General features: G+C 36.5%; 3 protein-coding genes across 3 annotated transcripts in view; 1 reads left to right on the top strand and 2 right to left on the bottom strand.

Moving 5' to 3' along the window:
* LOC142337466 (uncharacterized) overlaps nt 1-13,186 on the bottom strand; it is a 70,004-nt gene extending 56,818 nt beyond the window's left edge. Inside the window, exons 1-4 of the mRNA XM_075386706.1 lie at nt 13,046-13,186; nt 9,411-9,644; nt 822-1,020; nt 55-299 (exon numbers count right to left, since the gene is read on the bottom strand). Coding sequence (XP_075242821.1) covers nt 55-299; nt 822-1,020; nt 9,411-9,618 — 652 coding nt within the window. The 5' untranslated portion in view covers nt 9,619-9,644; nt 13,046-13,186. The remainder of the gene's footprint in view (nt 1-54; nt 300-821; nt 1,021-9,410; nt 9,645-13,045) is intronic.
* The window catches only part of LOC142337467 (glycine dehydrogenase (decarboxylating), mitochondrial-like), a 266,460-nt gene that overhangs the window by 161,505 nt on the left and 80,783 nt on the right, over nt 1-24,172 (top strand). The window lies entirely within an intron of this gene.
* Nucleotides 19,064-24,172, bottom strand: part of LOC142338267 (uncharacterized) — a 23,846-nt gene continuing 18,737 nt past the window's right edge. Inside the window, exon 4 of the mRNA XM_075387941.1 lies at nt 19,064-19,318. Within this exon, the coding sequence (XP_075244056.1) occupies nt 19,142-19,318 (177 nt within the window). The 3' untranslated portion in view covers nt 19,064-19,141. The remainder of the gene's footprint in view (nt 19,319-24,172) is intronic.

Genomic DNA, 24,172 nt, shown 5'->3' with positions numbered 1-24,172 from the left:
AAGATTCTTGCAAGTTTTCAATTCCTGCTTTACTAGGGTTATGAAGTACTCCACCTTCGTGGTGGCAGTATTGACAATGTAGCATCATCCCAGTGGGTCTACAATACCCATCATGTGACGGACCGAAAAATATCTGGTTTGTGGGTGCTGCCACAATCGGGCACCCATTTGAGGGCATTCCGAAAAATGGGTGGGCTCGCGTTGTTGCGCCTCCTGGGTTCATGTTTGTTGTTGGTCTACAGTTACACGGCATCATTGCAGAGTTGCACCCACATGCAAAGCAGGCACCCAGGTCCATTCTAAAAAAATCCGAGATCTTCGCAAGGAGATCAGATAAAATGTCTGGAAAGCGAATGATAATATGAAAGTTGTTTTGAGAAGAGGTTAACCAAATTGAAACGATGACCGAATTCATCAATTTAGCTTAGTTTTCTTGGGTGAGTTTCAAGTTGCTGAGTTTGCTTCATTGTCCTGCGCTTTTTTGAATTATCTCAATTTTGTCACTATGTTTATGTGATGGACATAATGAGCAGCCTGGTAACTAGGCTCAAACTTGAATGATAATAAATAAGTTTCTATAAGACTCTTGATAAAAAAGCGTCTACGAAATCACTCTTAGTTTAGTAAACCAATATGTTTGAGAGACATGCCACAATTTATCATGAACATGTAAACAAATTCTGCTAATTCCTCTCAATTTTTTGAGGAAAATTGTAATGCTTAGGCAATTAAACTGTATCTAATTTTGCTTAACTTGACAATTAAGTAGAAAGAACCCATTAACGAAGTATGATAAAGTAATTTTGCTTGTGCTACTTAACGGTTTCTCCGTTGTGGTTACAACTGGTGATGGTATCTGCAGCTGTGGAACCTTCACTGGCTTCGGAGCTGCTGGGGGAGATTGTATTCGGGGTGACCGGGGTAATGAGAATCGTCTCTCGGGCACTCTCTGTCTAGGTCTCTCTCGGACTTCCTCCTTCACTATCGTTGTTGTATAAGGTACATTTGATTCGGCTTTAACTGATAATCATGGACAAGATTTTTTCCAATTCTGTATTGTGAGAACAATGAAATGCAAATGAGACCAGAAATTTAGTTGACCAAAAACAATTAAACGATTTCTGATGCCAACTCGGAGCCGAAACTCTGAAACTTACGCATACCAAAATAGATACCCTTTGGGCCGAAGTAACAAAACCTTCACTCCTTAAAACGCTTTAACTCTCAATCCTTGTTTAAGCAGCAGTGGTAATAAAAACAGGAAAGCTTGACTAAACATAATTATTTATGAGATCTAGAAATTTTTTGATTCAATCATTTTCCTCATTTTCAAATCTGTTACAATTCTGAGCAAATATGAATTACTTTTTCAGTTTACGTTTTCTGACGTTGAAATTTTCCATCCCCAGCTTTAAGTGCTCATATGGTTAGGATTCCTCGAGAAATAGATTTAATTCCTGTATTTTTTTATTATGATAACGATATCTGGTCAAATTTAGGGTTTCCAAGTCATGTTGCTAAGATTATCATATCTTGATTTTTACCATTGATAAACATAGTTTATTTGCGGGAAGTTTTTGAGCCTTATTCATCTCAGAATCAAAATCACTATCTTGAGCTCAGGAAATCTGTCCGTTCATCCCTAAATTCTACAGTAAAATCCACATTGTTATTCTCTCACTCATGAAAGTTTCGGTTTTCTAATTCGTTGAAAATGCTTTTTATCCCTACTGCGAAAATCCATTGCTGAATACAAGTGCTACCAACTTTACCTCCTCGATTTTTTTTCAGTTGTCACATCATTTTGTGCTATATTTCTGGTCGATTTGTGAATCGTTTGTTTTTTGAACCAGCCTGTTGTTGTAAATTGCTAGTTCAAAATTCTCAACAGAAAACTCAAAGCTTATTGCTATTTTGAATTATATAAGATTGAACTGCAAAGAAACAATCAAAATTGTATGGATTTCTTCTCCGAGATGTTAAAGTACTGATGTTCTTTCAATAAATTCCGATAGTGATTGCAACACACCAAACTAATTTCTACAACGGATGTTTACGGAGTCTTGGTCTACTCAAGACTCCATAAGTTGTTTTAAAAATTGTAATCCGCGGAAAAACAGAGAGAAAGAGATGGTTAATTTAATAACCTCTGCTCATGAATATTTGTAAGGCGTATAGGAGCTAGTCCTTTGGTTTATTCCTTGAAAATGTCTGTATAGCGGAGTGGTGTTTCCAAGCAATTTTTGGCAGTCCCAGATTGAATGGTTGAATTTTGTGCCAATCAAGACTTAATAAAGATTCAAGAGACAAAAACCAAGCTTTGTGAAAACAAATGTCAATTTTCAAGAAGTTAATATTTCAGCGAACGACCTATAAACAACAGTTCTTCAAGAGCAGTTTTTTAAAACAGACGACGATGAAAAGCAAATCATGTGTACTCTCCCTTTAAGCAAACAGGTCAAGTATCAACAATTTTCGGTGATTTGCAGATCAGTTGTTCCTGAGATACTTATATGCTACAACATAGCATTGCTTGAACACCTACTACTAAGTTTGCCCTGCTGTTCAACTAGCCGCATCATCAACAAAAAATAAGCTGAGTTCTTCGATTGGTGTTTAAAAAAATTGTCTTCAGATGTTCACTGCTTTTGATACACTTCGAATCTATAGTCCTGCAAGTAATAGTCTTTGCTGTTTTTTCATTATTGTAATATTCTTTCTCGTGGATTGCTACCCTAAACTCCTTACTCATTTTGCAGCTGTGGAATATTTGCTCAGGTTTCACTTAAAAACAGTAATTTAAAATAAAAAGCAAACAGTCTGTAAAATGAAGATACTACCTCAAAAGGCAGTATCTCAGAGAAAACAAAGCTCAAAAGTGTTAGAACTAATATACAAGTACCAAAAAAACTTTAACCTACACATGTGTTTTATTACAGAGCACAGATCCTGTCAGATTTATATGAGGCTTAGGTATTTAACAAACAGAAACTCAGTTTAAATAAGCCCCATTTGAAAAAAGAACTAAGGATCTTATAACCACTTTAAAAAATTTCATGATCAACGGATTTCATTAGTTTGACAATATGCTCACTTATTATGTTCTTGCTTAATTATTTTGTTCATACTCAATTATTAGGTTTAACTTTTTTCGAATAATCTAACATAGCCAGCAGATTGCCGGAAAATAGCCGCGATAGACGCTCGTGGCCTTCCATGAATTGAAACACCTAAAGAAATAAGATAGACAGATCGACCACCAGTCCTTTAATAGACCACAAGACTTTTTGGGTTAGCTTCGGACTGTCAATTTTTTGACACATACGTTCTATAAGCAAAAAGCCCTTAAATAGCTATTTCAAAATTGATATTCGAAATCAAAAACTCAAGACTAATAATCACGAATTAGGGCATACAAGATTGGTACTACTTAGATGCACACTATTAACTAGTAAATCTTCATAAAAAGTTAAAGCTCCATAAGTGAGTTCAGAAATCATTTTTTTGAGTGATGTAAGTCACGCAATTGACCTAAAAGCAGAAACGACGTCATGTACATAAATTTTAACTGCAAAGCAATAGAAGTCACTGAAGTCAATTCCAAGAAGTCAATTCCAAGAAGTCAGGTCGTAAGAATCATCGATGGAGACGACGAATTAAAAAAACATAGCAGGACAAGTCCTGAAATACAATTCAAAGAATTGAATGAAAAAATCAGACGCACTCTTCCTGAACAGCAGATTAATTGAACAATGCCATTCAGAACACAAAAATCATCAAAGAATTGAGAAACTAAAAGAATCAAAACTAAACAAAAACAAACTCATTGCGAAAACTCTTGAAGCTTTTAAACCTAAGGCAAAACTTTTTTCCTTTTAAAAACACCTGTTACCAAAATATGTTCAAAAACAATTTTTGTTTCTGAAATCGGTCCAGTATTAAATCGGTCCAGTATAAGACCTGAAAAATATTCATTGGACCTTGAAGATCGATTAACACGAAAATGACTAAAAAATTAAAAGAAAAAAGAAGTCAATTGCAAATTATAAAAAAATGTTGCTGAAAATCGTGATATAAATATCTTCAGAATAATTTCTGTGTCTCTAGAGGCTATCCAGTAACCCAATTCCAAGCATTAAAAAAATCATTGACTCATAGATCGATAGGCAATAAATTTTAGAAAAAATTTCAAACTTCAAAATAGAAACTCCTTCTATTAAAATGTTGAAAGCCATTCAATTGCCCCCTAGCAACTATTTAATAAAATACGGTCAAACCCTGGATGAGTTTACCTGGCAACTGAGGCAAGAAAAAAAATAAAATACAAATGTTTTAAAAAAAACTTGAAAAAAAATTGCAAATTCTATCAAACAATTTCTAAAAGTCGAAAGGTTAAATTGTTGAAAACAAATCCATTGAAACTAAAAACCATGCAGTAATTTTTTACCAAACGTGGAATAGGTTTTCTTACACTTGAGAACGGATGAATATGAATAACTGACAAAAACTTTAGGAAACATTAAAAAAATTGCAGATCTTATAAAAAAATGCTAAAATTCGAGACATTAGAAATTTAAAAAGCATTCCATTGTTAATATAGACTATGCAGTTCCCTACTAACAAACCTCAAAGCAGATTGCCTGGTCCCTGAAACTAGAAAAACTGACAAAATGTTGAAAATTTTCAAAAACCTGAAAAAAATGCAAATTTGTTCAAAAAATTGCTAAAATTTGTGATATTCAAAAGTTGAAACCTACTCCATGGCAACCAAAAATTTTTCAGTAACTTATTATCCAACCTCTAATATGGGTTTCTTGCCCCTGGGACTCAAACAACTTGAAGGATGACAATAAATATGTCAAAAAACATGAAAAATTTGCAACTTTTGTCAAAAAATGCTAAAATTCATGATGTCAAAAAGTTGGAAACCGTTCCATTACCACTAGAAACTGTGCAGTAACCTATCATCCAACCCTTTATCAAACCCTAGAGGAGGTTTCATGACACCTAGGGCTAAAAAAACTCAAAAAATGACAAAAATTGTTAAAAAACCTGAAAAAAATTTTAAAAAATTAGTGTCCTTTGGTGTGTTTGTGTTTGTAGTAGCACAACATATAGCTCATAAAATGGTCATAACAAGCAATTTTGTCTCGCAAAAAGCCTTCATCAGCTTTTAAAAACTTCAACCTAAGACTAATCAAACAAAAATCTCAAAAAATCACAAAAAACATGAAAAAATGCACCATTTTGAGCAGAAAAACTCCTAAAATTGACCTTTTAACCTTAAATTAAGGCCATCCCAGCAGCTGCACTACTATACGCACTTGACGGAATACTAAAGCCCACTTTGGGCCTCTAATGAAACTTAATGCTCGCTGGGCTTTACCTGTTTATCCCTTTTCGAAAGATCAAAGTCATTGAAAAATGTGTGAACACATCTTTCTTTGAATTGTAAAAAAACCACGATGTCCCCAATAATAGCCACTATCGCTTCGCGGCTATTAATCAACTGCTCTAAAACAATGTTTCTAGTAATAATCTTAGTCCTGTGGTATTTTTTATGCTATTTGTTGTTTGACCAAGTTTTCATCTGACCCTTTCGGTTTTTGGTCGTCAAAATTGAATAAACAAGTAACGCCCGTAGAGTTAAGTGATTGATTAGCTCTTAAAATCTCTTTAATTGTTTGTTAAGCGGGGTACTTTCTATTGCATTTCCATGTTGCATGATGGTCGAAAAGTGACCCTTCTCAATCCATTGAGGGCTCAGTTTGTCCTCAGTTGGTGTTATGAACTACGACTGCTTATGTAATTCAGACTGCTTTGATTTCAATTTCTTGGAATGAAATATTGAGTTCAGTTTCAGAGTTATTGGACATAGGCTGATGGCCGTTCAGTTACCGTAGCAGTTTTCTTCTGGCTACCAGGAGCCGTTTCAATTACAACTCAGTCGTTGTTGAGGCATATGACAGCTTCCCGAGTTGAAGTTTCTTTGATTTCATACAAGGATCATATATGATTTCATACTGTCCATACTTGATTTCTTAGTACGATCCTTGTATGAAACCAAAGAAATCATATATGATCCTTGTATGATTACCAAGAAATCATATATGATCCTAATACGAATACCAAGAATCATACATCTATTTTTTGAAAATCTTTAACCATTTATGTTTTTTTTTGTTTTTATTCGGTAGAGCATCACATATATGATACCCCGGCATCACATTGTGATCCGCCCAAAGACCCTAACGTACAATATCAATTGCAAGTTGGGCACAAAATAAAAGAGTAAGTCCAAACAAATAACAAAATTTTTGACATACTCTGAAGCCAGTTTATACATATAAATGCTCATTTATAAAAAAAATTAATCAAGAAAAAAATGCATATCACGTCATATTCGTTTTCTGAAGACGTTTAAACCTCAAAGCTATTCTTTTAGCGCACACAAAGAATCAAATGCTGATTGCAAATGCAATATAATAATTTAGTAAGTCCTCTGACTACATTATACGTGAATTTGTGGCACCCGTCAATGTATTATCTGTCATATATGACCTTGTATGAAATCCAAGAAATTTTTTCAACTTCAATGGAAAATCAAAATTATACAGTTTTTAGTCTTTGAATTTTTTTGTATGATCCTTGTATGATTTCTAGGAAATCATATATGGTCCTTGTATGACTACTAAGAATTCATACAAATCATATATGACCTAGTACGATTACTAAGAATCAAATATGACCTAGTACGAAATCAAAGAAAGTTGTATGATCGTTGACCCGGGTTTTGAACGACAGCAAAACATGTTTTTCAAAACTTAATGTTCAGTTACGGAGGAAAATAGCTGTTCTGTGGTTACAGTTTCTGATATCACTTTCCCACCCTTTGCTCTACGATGAAACAATAACAGCCATGCAAACACAAAATAAAATTCAAGAAGATTACACTAAAATTAACTACCAACTGCACAGATACTATTACTGGTAGGTTACTACTACTAAAGTTTTCTAGTTTTCTGGTCGGACTTACTTTGAAGCATTCAAATTTTCCATTAAGAGTTATTACCTACACTTTGATCAGAGTTTTTAGTTGTTTTTTTTTACGTCAAACTCTATATACCTAATATAAATTTGGTATTTTGAGTTTGCAGGTAATTTCTAGGTGATGTACTATAGCTCGGTGAATTGCACGTTTTTTTGTAGGTAATTTTGCAGGTAATTTTGCAGGTATTGTTACCTGCAAATTTGCTTTTATGCATTAATTGCAGGCAAATTTAACTAGACATTTTTTAGAGTGTACTTAGGCATCAGCGTCTTGAATTTAAAAAAATTATGGAGTAGCAGTAAATGAGAAAATGTAAAAGGGAAAATCTGTCCTTTGACATTTTCGATGATGATGTTAGACTGCTCCAATCCAGCAATTGAAGGAATGTTAACAACTGGAATCCCCTGACAAATGTCACATGTCATCCGATGTTTCTCAAGTCCCGATAAGTCCAAGTGGATCTTGTCACAGCAGACAGATGGGCCTTTATAATTTAGGGATGTGCAACTCCTTAATTGGTTATAATGAATTTGTCAACATCAACAACATAGTATTTTTCGAATTAGAAGAGAGGCAAGCAGGCCGAAATGAAGGAAGTTAAGCAATCATAAGCAGGTCTTGGTCTCAAATTTGGGGCTGATGACCCGATTTACTAAATTTGACCCCTAATGGCATTTTCTCACTTTTTAATGCTTAAAAAACCTTCATACCTGTCTTAGAACTGACTATGGATATCATCTGGCTAGGAGCAGTAAAATTTTTATTTCTTCTAATCAGGGGTGTTACCTGTTCAGGGGTGTTTCTATTGATAACATACCTAACATCGATTATTATCGTAATTAATTTATAAGCGTCATCTACATTTTTATGGCTGTGAAGCTGTAATCTGAGCGTAGCTTCAAAATTCCCTTTAATAAAATTTATTGAAAAATTGTTTTGTAAATTTGACTAAATTGCGGTGTTCTTGGTATTTTTTTTACAATCGAAGGAATTTGAATTGTATTGGGGCGCTGTCTATTTTAAGACTCTGAGGGGAATTTTGGCGCAGTGTCCTTTTTTATTCAGCAGGAAAAGATTACTTATAACTTTATTAAATGTTGCGTGGTTTCGCAGAACAAATGAGCTGAAAATATTTTGTCGTAAAATTTGTATCTCTTAAGCTGGAAAAAGCAAGAAAAATTTTTAAATACAAAAATGCATTTGTTTCCAGATAGATATTCTTTTTTTTGTCTTTGTTCAACAGTTTTCTGTGCTTTGATGCGCTGTAAATGATGTTCCTATCAGTTGCAGCGTTGCTGAAATTTGCTGGGTTAGACTGAAGTTTGCTAAGAGGTCGTACGTTAGACCTCACGTACTGAAACCTTGAGGGAATTGGCTTAAATTGAATAAACTTGAAAAATTGGGTTTTAATTCGTGAGGTTTAAGCAACAACTGGGTTGTGAGATACTACGCTGTTTGTACTAATTTGTGTACAGAGGGATGGGGGGGTGTTAGCACTTGCGAGTGTATGCGATGGCCATTCCACAATGTCTGCACATGTGTTGGTGGTCTTTGCACTGTCTCAGGAGACAAGGCAGCCACACCAGAATACAGGCAGAGAAAAGGCCAGCTGTGAGAGACCAGAACACGGTGTTGCAGCCGATGTAGTAGTGCACATGAGTGTAGTCCTAATATCAAAATGTCCTCAGATTTCAGAGGAACAAGTCACGTGTTTGATCAGTTTGGATATAAGATGAAATCGCTTTAAGTCATCGAGCAGCTGGAACAGACTGGTAGTTCTAGCATGGCGGTCCTGGCATTTAAATGTTAAATGCACTAAATGATCTTCGATTCGCGCTTGGGAAATCAGTTTCGCCAATATCAAGACTTACTATATATTTTAATTTGCTATCTATTGCAATTCTAGAGATTGGTGTTTAACAATCAATCTAAACTTGAAATTTCTCAAGTTGAAAGCATTGCTAATGTCCTGATCAAAATGTCCAGAATGTGACAAATTTTGATTTCATCGCAGCAACATACAACAACTCTTCGAAGCTATTACAGTTAGAGCAACGAACTTCAGTGAATTCGAATTACTTCAACTGTGGCGGAGCTATCCGTTGAAGACTAGTTTTCATCCATGAATAGTATTCATGTTTTAAGGAGACATAATTTAGCTGCGACCAGAATATTCGATGTCTGTTGTACTTAGAAGTCTATTTTCCAATTAAGTCTGAGCAAGTATTGCGGATAAACTTTACGCAGTGGTATGAGTAACAGACACCTTACTTTAACCATTGCTAAATATAATGAGAGGGGAGGGGGAGGTCTAGGTAAAATAGGGGGGGGGGGGGGTAGTATAGAGGCAGAGACATACCATTATGTGACAGTTCGGACAACAAACGAGGGTTGGGTCGCCCCATTGACTCCAAATTCGTACAGGGTGCTGACACTGTGGTATCCCACTTCCAACAGGGGGTACTCCCTCTCTTCCCGTCCCCATCCCAGTTCCTGCCCCTGCCCCACAACCACCCCACCCTCCCATTTCCCCGGCTGGACCCACTCTGCCGCTCTGACATGTGCATACTTGGCAACCCACACCACCTCTATTCTACATATAACAATTGTATATATAACTCTGAAGGCTGCCGCTTGATGGGTACTCTGGAGTAAGAGTGCTATAAGTCGTCTGATAGATATTAGTTTTTCTAACAAGACTGAAAATTTAGTGCGTTCATGTCCAGACTTATGTGCGTTCATGTCCAGACTTTAGTGCATTCATGTTCAGACTTTCGTGCGTGTTTCGATGCTTCAACACTGTATAATTTTGAGCGCGCGACGCCCCCCTCGTGCGTTCATCTTCGGTCTGGACATACTTGATTCCGTCTTGGACCTCAACCTGGCAACACTAAAATATCCGTTTTTGAATCAACTTCCAATTAATACTGTGACAAGAAATGTGAAAAAACACTGGTAGATCTGCAAGCTTGCTGAACATTTCCAATTTTTGGGGTAGTTATCCAAAATTAAAATGCTTCCCGGACCCTAAAACTATCCATGTATAAAAATTGTTCCGTATTTTCGGCAAGTTATATAAGAAATTTATGGTACTCAATAATTTCTTTTAAGAATTGAAAGAAATCAAAAATGGCTTCTCAGCTATTGCTCGAAAATATTACGAGATGGGCGCTTTTTAGAATTCTGTTTGACACGAGTCAAAACTTTTATTCCTATCCTAGCATTTCATAGTTTGAAATTCAGCCTTGAAATTCCAGATTGTTCTAAACGCTTTTTTTTCAATCAGAATAAAGTATGACGGTATTGATATTTTCGATTTGTTGATATTTTCGCTTCATTGGTATATTTGCGATATCAGTTGCACACCCTGTATACAAGGTCCCAATCTCTCCGAGATTGTTTGAAAGGGTACATTGGGGTCTGGACAGAGCAGTTGTCGGTACAAGTGGTACTGGTAATCTGGTATATTATGATGGCAGTATACTGCGTCCAAAAGCGGAGACACATGATGTGTCGCTTCGGGTCTCTTTCATAGCCTCTCGCTCTTATCTGGGCTTAACCTTTCTAAGAGCGAACCAAGATTAGTACCAATAATTGCTGTATTTGGCACTAGATTTTTTTCCGGAAAATGATATTGAGAGAAAATACAAAAACAAAAATATTTTTTCATCCCCTTGGGCAAGGATCCCTTCTCTGCTGCATGTTACTTATTTCACCATAAGTTTCCGGCTTTTTTCGTTCAGTCAAATTTTCGTGTTTATTCTTTACGCTTCGTAGATAACAAACAGAAAGAAAATATCTAGCTCCCAGATTCTAGTTTTGATTCATTGGAGAATAATTTCTAAATTTTTAAGAATGTGGTACGTGAAACAGGAACAGTTTTGAAGAACAAATCGAAAAGGAATAAAGAGATCGTATTTGTAGATTGGAGACACACTTTTTCTAAAGATATACCTTTCAAAAATGCAACAGATCGGACTTTCACGCCAGAGTTTGCTAATTGTAAAATCCTAAAAAAATGTTTGGTCGGAAAGATAAAATACAGCAACAACAATAATGTTTTTAATTAAAACTCATTAAATTGAAATAAAATGGTTTATTTTGCTGATCAACCTTTTGTAATATACTTTTATAATATAAGAATCCCATATAAAGCAAACCTTGTTGGCGGGATTTAAGCTGAACATATTACTTTGCGTGCAGTAAACTTTCCTCAAAAATCAAGACTAGCCAGTGTAAATTGTGACATGAACAGAAAACTGGCCATCCAGAAAAAAAGAATGTCTCTTGACTGATTCAGCGCTGATTTGTTTGCCACCAACCTCCAGGTTAGTAAATGAAGATTTCAAACATTAATGTTTAGAAAACAATTAATTGCGAGAATCGAAATATCAAATATGATGTGCGTTTTTTCCGAAATATTGATCTTGCAAAATTTATTAGCCAGATTTTTCCAAATTCTTCGTTTTTTTTTAAGATAAAACTTTCAGAATTTGTAGAACTTTGTGATTTCTGAAATTTTGAAATTTGAATGTTCAATTTTGAGGCAACGCTGTTTGGCCTAAAATTCAGAGGAAAATAATATTAAATTTGTTGAAAATTTTTATCTCGGCAGAGTTTGAGTAACACATTTATCCACTGGCCAATCAAAAGAAAAAAACATTACAATTTTGCTCTACATATTGCCATTCCGACAATGTAAGGCGTTGTTTACCGAAGCAAAAATCATTTCGGCTCAAAATTCCGCAAGTACGTTGCGTATTTGAAGTAATTTAAAGTAATTGTCAATAAAATTTATAATTACAGCTGAAATGGGTAAAAAGTAGACAATTGAAATTTCTTGTTTAAAAATAGATGTTATCCTTTTTCCTCCCAGCTTATGGTGTGCACTTTGTTTGCACATTCATGCACACGTGCTCTTCAAGATCTCACTGAAAATTCAAAACTCGCTTCAATAAAACGAAGTGGGTTCCACATTCAGTATTTCACCTTTTTTTCAAAGAAAATAGTTAAATTGGGGTACTAAGAGTTTAGGGATCTTTTCCGTTTGTACCCCAGCTTACTGGGTGCATATTATTTGCACCCCCAGACGCACGTGTCATATTTTTACATAGTGATGTACTATGTAATGGCACTTGGTCTGTAACTTGGGGGAGGATAGCGTACTGGGGGGGGGGGGGGCACAAACGGAAAAGATCCGATTAAAGAACTTAGATTTTGAGATGGTCAAAAAGGCTATGAAAGTTAACTACAGTCTGGATGACTGTAGTAGCTTGAGGCGCATTGAAGTCTCCAGCTGTGCTTGTGACTTCTAACGTGTTACCGGCAGTTTGCTGCTCGTTATGAGTGGCCGTGGTCTCAGTTACTGCATCTCCGTTAAATTCTGTAGCCATCTTTGAGTTGCAATTGGCTCAAATCTAGAGTTTGAGATAATTGGGATTTTAAAAACAGGACTGTAAAAGGAAAGAACCCAATCTTAATCTCGTACAAAATGCCAAGATGCTGAGCAAGAGAGACATAGATTCTGTCTGGTTGTCGTAGAGAGATCCTCTGCGTCGCCAAGTTCCACCCACGAAAAAACTTATTACCCACCCCAAATATGGTATATATGGTATAGTTACGGTAATTTTGAAGTCATAATACGGTAACTGTACTAAGCCACCGGCGAACGAGATTGGGGTCAGTAGGAAATGGGGTCCGTAAATATACCCAAAAATGGGGGGGGGGTACAATTTTATAATTTCGGGTGTGGGGGCTTTTAAGGTTCGAACATTTTTTCACTCATCTCCATCATCTCCCCCACCCTCAACTAGTTTAAGCGCCCTACCCTATTTCATAGCGTGCCATAACATAGTAAATTTATTGTAATAATATAACATGCACTCCTGGGGGGATGCATGTGCAAGCAATTTGAGGACACTAATGCGAGTGGGGTTGGGGGGGGGGGGGGGTTTAGAGACTTGCACACAGGAGAAGGATCGAGCTTGTACGTACCTCAGTGTAAGCAGGAGGAGCACAATGGCAGTTGTTTGCAGTTGTTGTTGTTGTGACAGCAGCAGGTGTTGTCTCTGCTTGTACCACTTCAATATCACCACTCCCCACTGATGGGGGCGGATTCACCTGGACCTGATAAGTAGTCCTCACCCCACCCCCGTTTGTAACCTGCTCGTTCGGGTTCACTACTGTGGCTCTGTGGTAAACTGGGGTTGTCTGCTGGACGTTATAACTGGCCATAGATAACAAAGGGACTTGAAAAACCACATCCAAAAATTGTTGCGTTTGCTGCAAGTTTATATTGAAGGTCGTTGTTTAAAATGCGAGAGTAAACTTTTACAGGAGCGTGCGTCTTTCCGCAACAGCGTTTATTAAGCACGTGCTCTTATTACATGACAGACCCTGACTCAGTTCAGTTACTTGTAAAAATTTTAATCTGTCTCTTTCTAATTTAAATGTCGCAACTTACAAATCACGGTTCTTTACAATGAGCAATTTAATGTATACCATCAGAAAAGTTGGATCTATTCTGTTCCCCCCCCCCCCCAGCTTAGTGAGCATCAATTTTTTATGACCCCCAGATGCACGTGCAATTTTTTTACATAGTAACGTGCCATATAACAACATAGAATTTGTAACTGGGGGTCATAAAAAACACTGGGGGCCGAAACAGAATAGATCCGAAAAATTAGCAGTTTTCTTCAATTTTTTTTTTGGATCTATTCTGTTTTGCCCCCCCCCCCCAGCTTAGTGGGCTTATGTTTTTTACGCCCCACAAGCGCACGTGCTATTTTGTTAGATGGTAACGTGCTATATGACAACATGAAATTTGTAACTAGGAAGCGTAAAAAACACGGGGGGGGGGCATTATAGATCCTTTTTTTAATTGCTCTAAAACGAAATTTGTAGCAATTATATTAGTTATATCGGTCTTTTTAATGCGATTTTTCGATTTACCGATTTTTTGTCTGACCCATTACATTACTCGTCCTCAAAAACGGGATAAACAGGTAGCGCCCAGCGGGCATTAATTGCTCTTGGAGCCTTTCAGCTCACTAGTCTTTAAGTATACGATTCACAGAATCTGTTTTGGAGACTTATATTTGTGGTGTGAAAGTGATTCTAAGAGGTTGACTCCCCAACAAATTATAGATGTTGTTATATACCACGTAACTATGTAAAAAAAAATAGCACGTGCGCTTGGAGGGCGTGAAAGATTTATGCTCAGTAAGCTGGGGGGAGACAGAAGAGATCCAAAATATTGAGGCTCGAAGTTTTCAAAAATTTTCCAACTTTAAAAGCATTTTTGTGTTAAAACAACAAACTTTTTATGTACCCTTTATTTAATATAAATTTGCAATGGGCGCGTTAGTGATAACCGAATGAAGCTATTAATGGTTTTCTTTTCCCTATGCTGTCTTGTCATTAACTATTCTCATTTTTTCGGACTTTCTGTTGTCAATGAGAAATCAAATAGAGTGGTGACTGACTAATGATGATGCAGAAAAAGGTGGAAAAAAGTAATTTTAGGGTGTAGATTTTTGAACCTCTTTAAAAGTGAAGTGTGAAAACAGTGGTTGGGCCGTACGGCCATACTTCAGGTTTTTGAGAGTTTTTTTTTCGCGTGCAGCAATACAACGAGTTTTCAGTTTTTTTATTTAATTTCCTCGCTTAGCAGATAATGGTTTTTTCAAACTTAGTTGCTATCTGTTTCTCTTTATTTGTATTTTTTAACTTTAGCCTTATGTTGCGGTTCTTTTTGTTGACTTGTCTCTTAGTCTCTTCAATGAACGGTCTCCTGAGCTCCCGAGGCATGATTGGTTTCGAATAAGAACTTCAAGTTGTATTTATAATTATTAACAATTTCCACAATATTTTTTTTCTAAATATATCAATAATTCGTTTGACTGTTTGACCGTTGTTGAAGTTTTTTTAATATGTTTTGACTTAGTGCACAAAATGTATTTTCGCATTGGTTCTACAATGAGCCATAAATATAGCAAATAAACGGGTTGAATTTATGTCTAAGGTTTTGGACTACTTCATGTTCTCAAAATAAATCGGAAACACTTTGGTTTTGCTAGTTTTTGTTGTCCTGTTCTATTGTTTAACTACTTACTGGTATATTTCTTTATTTGCTGACTTATAAGAGAGACTATTCGATACTGTGGTTTCCTATATAACATTTTTGAGAACATTGAGGTTCAAAGTCTACGGGTGTTTTTTTAAATTCTTTTGGTCGATTTGTTTTTTGTACCACAAACTGAGCAATGGCAAGTTTATGCATAGAGTTTTTTGATAACAACCATTTGCTTTGAAAAGGCCCTTTTATTTTTTTTTCATGAACCTTCTTATTGCATTACGTTTCTGGATTCTTTAGTTTTGTATCAATAGATCCAAGGTCCATTGACAAAATTAAAATAAATCTATTGAACAAACCCATTTTTAACTTTTGGTTCTCTGTTACTCCGAAACCATCGATTTTCACAAAGTTTTGATTTTCACGAAATTCTTGGTTGTTTTCTGCACTTGCTGTTAATTTTCACTCGGGCTACTTTGTGGCAATTTGATTTTTTCTTGCTATAACATTGACATATTTATAATGAACATTTGCAGCCGACCCAAAAATAAGAACGCTTTCAGAAATTTAATGTTGACAATATGAAATGATAGAATTTGTATAAATATCTTTGTTAAATCCGAAAGCCGTAAAATTAAAACAAGTTCAGGTTCCATTGAGAAGTTATAATTTCTAATAAGAGTCTACGGTTGTCAAAATGAGTGCTTGAGACAAGTACATGAAAGTTTTTGACTGAAAACTAACAAAAATTTCAAAAACCTTTATTCTCTAAAATCACTTTTAAAAAATTAGGGTTTTACACAGATATCAGTTAGTGTGAATCAGTTTTGGTGACAGCTACAACGATATGTCACCAATGGGGCTAAAAACTTTTACATACGTTGATCGTTATTTGAACGTTGTGCGTCAACACATTACTGATTCTTTTTGTATCATTAACAATTTAAAGCTATATACTCTGTCATTTTTGCACTAATCAGCACGCGTCATGTGTTTTCTGTCCGCTATAAAAAAGTTTGCGATTGTAACGTTTTTACTGCGAAAAAAAAAGTTTTGCCTAATAAATTTTTGTTTTTGTTGTTCTCAGTTTAGGTGTTATTTTTTGCCTTTTAGGTCATTTTTTTATTTCCTCCAAGATTTTTCGTTCATATGGCCAACTTAACGTCTGAAGCAGCCCTTGTAGAAATCGAAGTTCAGAATTTGTTACTTAATGCAACAGAGGAACCATACTCTAAAAGTCGTTATGTAATGGTATAGATTGAAATAAATTTTGAACCACAGTGTTTAGGATTTACTAAAAACTGTTGCTTTTTAGTTCTTCAAAGTTCATAATCAGATGCTAGTTGCAATCTACTCCATGTCTGTCATTTCAGTTCTTTTTCGGAGCATTATCAGCAATTTTTGAGGAAGTTGAGCTTTTATCTCCATTCCTTATTATCACTTCATATCCATTGAATTTTCTATTTTATAAAAAAAGCAAATCTCATTCTGGGATATTTTAAAGAAATTTTGCATGAACAAAGTGTATGTGTTTCCTCATAACATATTTTTAGGATGTCTTCTTTTATTCAATGAAATTCATTGGCATATTCTTCTGCATCTTTAAAAAAAGCAATTTATCAATCAATAAAACCTGTGTGCAGTTCTTTGATAGTGAATGAAATATAAAGTCTGAATTTGTTTGGTATTTGATTAGCCCACGTGATTCTTGAGCCAAAATTATTTTAACTAGATTTTCTTCCCGACCCTTGCATCCTATTGGGAAAACTTAAACCAGTATTCCAAAACGCAACCAATCTCATAATAATCAGATCATAACTTGCAGAGAAACAATTCTGGGTAAATTTAGTTTTCAGAAATTTTTTGGACAAAGATGAGATAAATTTTGACCATAATTTATGTGCTCATGCGGAAAAGTTTTTTTCTGCCCTGGCCCGCAAGCGGCCCTCATAATAAAAACATCTACAATGAAGTTCTCAAAGCTTGAGTCCAATAAAAATACTTTTTAGCAACGGCTGTTCGATGTTCCGTTTGATGCCTCGGAAACTCATAATTGAGTTGTTTCGCCTTGATAAAGGCACAAAAGCAGCTAGTCTTTTTACGTAAACTCTTTCTTAGTCGTCTGAGCCAGGCTCAATATGGGATTCGCGTGACCCTTTCATGTTATTATTGACCTTATTATTCAGTGAAGCAGTTGACCCCAACCCAGGTTTTGGTCCAGACCCAAATTGAGCTATGATCAGACCCAATCGAGCGCACACCTCTGTGTTCCCAGACCAAAATTACAGGGTCTGGAAAGCGGTTCGAGCGCACAATAGTCTGGACCATGGTCTGATTTCGGTCTGATCAGAGGTCAATTCGGTCTGGACGGTCTGATCATAGTCTTTATAGTCTGGACCATGGTCTGGGTTCGGTCTGATCAGAGGTTAATTCGGTCTGGAAAGTCTGATCACAGTCTTTATAGTCTGGAACATGGTCTGGGTTCGGTCTGATCAGAGGTCAATTCGGTTTGGAAGGTCTGATTTCGAGTGCATTATTTTTTCAATTTTTTTGTTTTTTATTGTGGGATGTTGCCTCAGCCAAGAGGCAACAATAAAGCAGCGTTCCGATCAGACACTCATCTAAAGTCCGATGACTCTGATCAGAAACAAGGAGTCCAGCTGATAGCAAATGCCGGTCCCCTCAAGAGGAAATTTTAATTAACTGAAGACGACGACGTTTCTTGTGGAAAGCTGTCTAAGTTCATCCATTGAGTCAGAAATTTGAACTAAGGGGCATGGTAAATAAAATTTTTTCTCAACAGTTACGTTTCGTTTTCATTAGCAATACTTTCAGAATTGGTTTTTCCTTAGATGATTTTAATACTTCAAACACCAGTTTTTATGAAATGAATATATTATAGTAAAATTAAGAGATTTCTTCATAATTAAAATCTTTCTCTGATCAGACTATTTTGAGCGCACTTGAGTCGGATCATAGTCTGTTTAATGTCTGGGCAATGGTCTGAAATTGGGTCTGATCATAAGCGCACTATAGTCTGGACAGTGGTCTGGGTTCGGTCTGATCAGAGGACATTTTGGTCTGGAAAGTCTGATCAGAGATCATTTTGGTCTAGATGGTCTGATCAGAGGTGACTTCGGTTGGAAAGTCTGATCAGAGGTCATTTCAGTCTGCATAGTCTGATCATAGCTCAATTTGGGTCTGGACCTAAACCTGGGAAGTAAGCGCGACTGGTAGTAGATCTGTTCAGCTCTAGTCAAACGTCTCTGATGAAACGTCTAACTAATCAGGGTTAACCTACAAAGTTCATTTGCCACCTTCAAACACGTGCTGACAACATATGACTATACGTTTAAGTAAACTCAATAAGCGTGATCAAATGGCTCTTTGAAGTTATAAACTATTGAAAAGATATAGATGTCACACATATGACAGGAGCATTCTAAGTCAAAATCGAACAAGGGCATACATAATTGAATGTGATGCTAAGCTAAAGCTAAGACAATTTTTAACCACAACTAAAGATGCAAGTATCATTATTAAAAAAACAACGAAATTTGATCTGTCAGAATTATAAACGCCTAATTGTCTATGATGGGAAAGATTGGCATACAATTTTAGCTCAAAATCGCCATAAAGGAAATTTACATGTAATTTTACAACTTCGTGAATAATGAGGTCAAGCAGGCGAGAGAACATGGGCTCATTTTTTACAGATTACTTGCCTTCTCTCAAACGCTGTGGCAAATTTTTGTACAAAATGAGTTGATAAGCGCTGAAAATGTTTTTTCTTCAGCACATTGAGAATCTAGAACTAAACTTCCAAGACATTCAGAACATTCCCTTCATAAATTCACAAATTCACCGGATTTTCTCCAATTTTTCTGCGCTTTCCACCAGCTGAGACCTCGAAACTCGAGTAAATGTGGTTTGGTTTATAAGAGTGAGTTAATTAGTTATAATTTTACATAGAACTTGGTTATAAAATCTAAATTGATGGACAAATTCTGTAGGATTTAAACTTTGCGTGTGTATGCTAGGAGGGCACCACAGTGTCTGCATATATGCTGGTGGTCTTTGCACTGTCTACAGAAACAGGGTACCCATGAGAGTAGACAGGCCGAGATCACTCCCATGAAACACATCCACAACACAGTCGACCGGCCAGGATGACAATGCACGTGTGAATAGTCCTCAAAGTGCATAGAATAACATATACATAACCGACTAATGTCGGAAGAATTGCTCTCGAACAACTAGTGGGAGCTCTAAGCTATTGCAGGCCGCTTCAGTCGGAGGGAGGGGGAGAGGGCTCCAATTGACGTCATTGGAGGTTGCTACCCGGGGGAGGATTTTCCCGGAAAATAACGGGGAAAAGAGTGTAAAGAGTGCAAAAATAAAAAAATTACCCCCCTATTTCTCCGCTTTAATTCTCCTGTTCTATTGTTTAACTACTTACTGGTATATTTCTTTATTTGCTGACTTATAAGAGAGACTATTCGATTCTCTGGTTTCCTATATAACATTTTTGAGAACATTGAGGTTCAAAGTCTACGGGTGTTTTTTTAAATTCTTTTGGTCGATTTGTTTTTTGTACCAAAAACTGAGCAATGGCAAGTTTCATAGAGTTTCTGATAAAAACCATTTGCTTTGAAAAGGCCCTTTTAATTTTTTTTCGTGGGCCTTCTTATTGCATTACGTTTCTGGATTCCTTTGTTTTGTATCAATAGGTCCAAGGTCCAATGATAAAATTAAAATAAATCTATTGAACAAACCCATTTTTAACTTTTGGTTCTCTGTTACTCCGAAACCATCGATTTTCACAAAGTTTTGATTTTCACGAAATTCTTGGTTGTTTTCTGCACTTGGTGTTAATTTTCACTGGGGGTACTTTGTGGCAATTTGATTTTTTCTTGCTATAACATTCACATATTTATAATGAACATTTGCAGCCGACCCAAAAATAAGAACGCTTTCAGAAACTTAATGTTGACAATATGAAATCATAGAATTTGTATAAATATCTTTGTTAAATCCGAAAGCCGTAATTCTAAAACAAGTTCAGGTTCCATTGAGAAGTTATAATTTCTAATAAGAGTCTACGGTTGTCAAAATGAGTGCTTGAGACAAGTACATGAAAGTTTTTGACTGAAAACTAACCAAAATTTCAAAAACCCTTATTTTCTAAAATCACTTTTAAAAAATTAGTGTTTTACACAGATGTCAGTTAGTGTGACCCTTGCATCCTATTGGAAGAATTTAAACCAGTATTCCAAAACGCAACCAATCTCATAATAATCAGATAATAACTTGCAGAGAAACTTAAACAATTCTTGGTAAATCTGATTTTCAGAAATTTTTTGGACAAAGATGAGATAAATTTTGACCATAATTTATGTGCTCATGCGGAAAAATTTCTTTTCTGCCCTGGCCCGCAAGCGGCCCTCATAATAAAAATTTCTACAATAAAGTTCTCAAAGCTTGAGTCCAATAAAAAATACTTTTTAGCAACGGCTGTTTGATGTTCCGTTTGATGCCTCGGAAACTCATAATTGAGTTGTTTCGCCTTGATAAAGGCACAAAGCAGCTAGTCTTTTTACATAAACTCTTTCATAGTCGTCTGAGCCAGGCTCAATATGGGATTCGCGTGACCCTTTCATGTTATTATTGACCTTATTATTCAGTGAAGCAGTTGACCCCAAGTAAGCGCGACTGGTAGTAGATCTGTTCAGCTCTAGTCAAACGTCTCTGATGAAACGTCTAACTAATCAGGGTTAAGCTACAAAGTTCATTTGCTACCTTCAAACACGTGCTGACAACATATGACTACGTTTAAGTAAACTCAATAAGCGTGATCAAATGGCACTTTGAAGTTATAAACTATTGAAAAGATATAGATGTCACACATATGACAGGAGCATTCTAAGTCAAAATCGAACAAGGGCATACATAATTGAATGTGATGCTAAGCTAAAGCTAAGACAATTTTTAGCCACAACTAAAGATGCAAGTATCATTATTAAAAAAACAACGAAATTTGATCTGTCAGAATTATAAACGCCTAATTGTCTATGATGGGAAAGATTGGCATACAATTTTAGCTCAAAATCGCCACAAAGGAAATTTACATGTAATTTTACAACTTCGTGAATAATGAGGTCAAGCAGGCGAGAGAACATGGGCTCATTTTTTACAGATTACTTGCCTTCTCTCAAACGCTGTGGCAAATTTTTGTACAAAATGAGTTGATAAGCGCTGAAAATGTTTTTTCTTCAGCACATTGAGAATCTAGAACTAAACTTCCAAGACATTCAGAACATTCCCTTCATAAATTCACAAATTCACCGGATTTTCTCCAATTTTTCTGCGCTTTCCACCAGCTGAGACCTCGAAACTCGAGTAAATGTGGTTTGGTTTATAAGAGTGAGTTAATTAGTTATAATTTTACATAGAATTTGGTTATAAAATCTAAATTGATGGACAAATTCTGTAGGATTTAAACTTTGCGTGTGTATGCTAGGAGGGCACCACAGTGTCTGCATATATACTGGTGGTCTTTGCACTGTCTACAGAAACAGGGTACCCATGAGAGTAGACAGGCCGAGATCACTCCCATGAAACACATCCACAACACAGTCGACCGGCCAGGATGGCAACGCACGTGTGAATAGTCCTAAAAGTGCATAGAATAACATACATAACCGACTAATGTCGGAAGAATTGCTCTCGAACAACTAGTGGGAGCTCTAAGCTATTGCAGGCCGCTTCAGTCGGAGGGAGGGGGAGAGGGCTCCAATTGACGTCATTGGAGGTTGCTATACATCTATAAACACTAATAAAAACTAAAGTAAAAAATGATGTCGTGGTCGATAACACGGGTCAAAGAATTCAATAAGTTGAATTTTAAATTAAATTTTGAACTGAAAAAATACAAAAAATAGCTTGTATTTATAGTAGTTATCTATGCAAAAATATGCAGAGAAAATTTAGATTAGATAAAAATATTTTACATGATTGGCATGATTGTGAATAGATCTTAACTCCGAATCCCTGAGGGTGATTTTCTATTTTCATCATCATTCCATGAGAATCATATATGGCTTGGGTACAATCGAGTTAATTAGTTGGAGGTCGGTGGATGTTAGAATCAGGTTTCTGTTTGTGGGAGAATTTGCTTCGGACATATGATTGATAGCTCAATAAGATAATGATAGCGCCAAAACAAAAATAGAATTGAGTTTAGTTTCGTGGCCAATATTTATCGACACAGCAATAAAGTTCGTCAGGTAAGTTCTTCTTTCGTTCTTTGAAACTTTAATAAAGAAAACTTCTAAGTTTCTTGATGTTTCTTTGAAACCATCACATCCTCTCTCTTTTTTAAGCAAGTTTGTGGGTATAGGTTCTCCAAATCTGTCGGGTTGTTTTCTGCTGCTTGTTGATGTCCTTGTCTAGTCTCACAATTTGGTTGTCGCTCACTTCACTAGAATTGTCCGTGCTGAGTTTTCGGGCTGTATGAAAGATGTGTTCAAGCCCTTCCTGATGATGAAGGTAGCAGGAACTGTCTTTGTCTTTTCGTTGGCCTTGAACAGAATGGGTTCGCACAAGTCGAAATCTGCTATTGCTGGTAGTCTCACTCTGCGTCCCAACATGAATTCAACTGGAGTTTTGCTCCTCGTCTTTGAAGTGTTGCGATGTGTCATCAGTGCCCTTTGCAGGAATGCTCCAAATGACACATTAAGGTTGGGACTCCACGCTTAAAAAGCCCGCTTCACTGTCTGAACTGCTTTTTCAGCTAGTCCATTAGCTCTTCGATGATAGGCGAGTGATTCCATTTTCTTAATTCCCAGTGATTCACATTACTGTTTAAGGTCACCACTTACAAATTCAGGACCATTATCAAATACTAAAGTCTTTGGTATTCCGAATCTTGCAAAGATTCGACTAAGGCATATTTTAACTGTTTCGGATGTTCTATTTCCCGCGGGGAAGGCTTCTATCCAACCAGAACCTGCGTCAATAATTACTAAGATATTGCCATGGTCCTTAACATAACCCCAGTTCATGTGGAGCCGTTCTCAAACGTCGGCTTCTGGCCACGTAGAGACTGTTTTTCCCAGGCTAGGCCTGTTCAATTGACAATTCTTACATTTACTAACAAAGTGGTGAACGTCTTTGGTAATGCCAGGCCACCATGCTATCATTCTTAATGATGCCTCAGTTGCATTCTTCCCGGGATGTGTCTCATGCGCTTTTGCCAAAACCAAGTGTCGTAGTTTGGGTGGAATGAAAGGAACAACAGCTCTAAAGATGATTTTATTATGTAAAGTAAGTGCATCTTTCTGTTGTTCGAATACTTTTTCCGCTTCTGAGAATTGTTCCCAATTACCGCTTTTAATTCGTTTCATTATGTCCTGGAAGAGTCTGCTCGTTCCAAGTTCAGTTTTGATTTCTGCTTGGGTCACCAAACCACTCTGGGCGAAGTAGATGTTATTGATTGCGAAGCACACTCGATCCTTTTCCGATTCGTCTTCGTCAAAATCCATTCTGCTGAAAGCATCTGCATGGGGTATCTACTCTCCTGGCGTGTCAACTCATAGTCAAAACCCATTAGAGCTATTGCCCATCTTGTGATTCTCGCTGATGCTGTCTTCGGGATCTCCTCGTCTGGTGCAAAGAGATATTTGAGTGGTTTGTGGTCAGTCTGTAAGGTAAATCGTCTTTCAAGAAGGAATTGTTTTAGTCTTGTGACCACAAACACAATTACCAGTGCTTCCCGCTCCATGTTTGAGTAGTTTTGCTCCTCTGGAGTCAATTTTCTCGATAAATATATGACTGGATGTCCTTCTTGCGAAAGAACCCCGCCAATGGCTTTTTCAGAGGCGCCAATAGTAACTGTTGCTTCTTTTTGTAGACTATATGGCTGTAGTAGTGGGTTAGCACATAATTCATTTTTTATGTCTTCAAAGGCTTTTTGTTGCATTTTGCCCCATGAGAAATCGCTATTTCTCATGTTATTTAAGGGTAGCAATTTTGTTGCAAAATCAGGA

Source organism: Convolutriloba macropyga, chromosome 4 (assembly GCF_964194025.1).
Source record: "Convolutriloba macropyga chromosome 4, txConMacr16.3, whole genome shotgun sequence".
NCBI lineage: Eukaryota > Metazoa > Xenacoelomorpha > Acoela > Convolutidae > Convolutriloba > Convolutriloba macropyga.
Note: the sequence above shows the minus strand (reverse complement) of the source record. Positions and strands in the feature narration are given on the sequence as shown.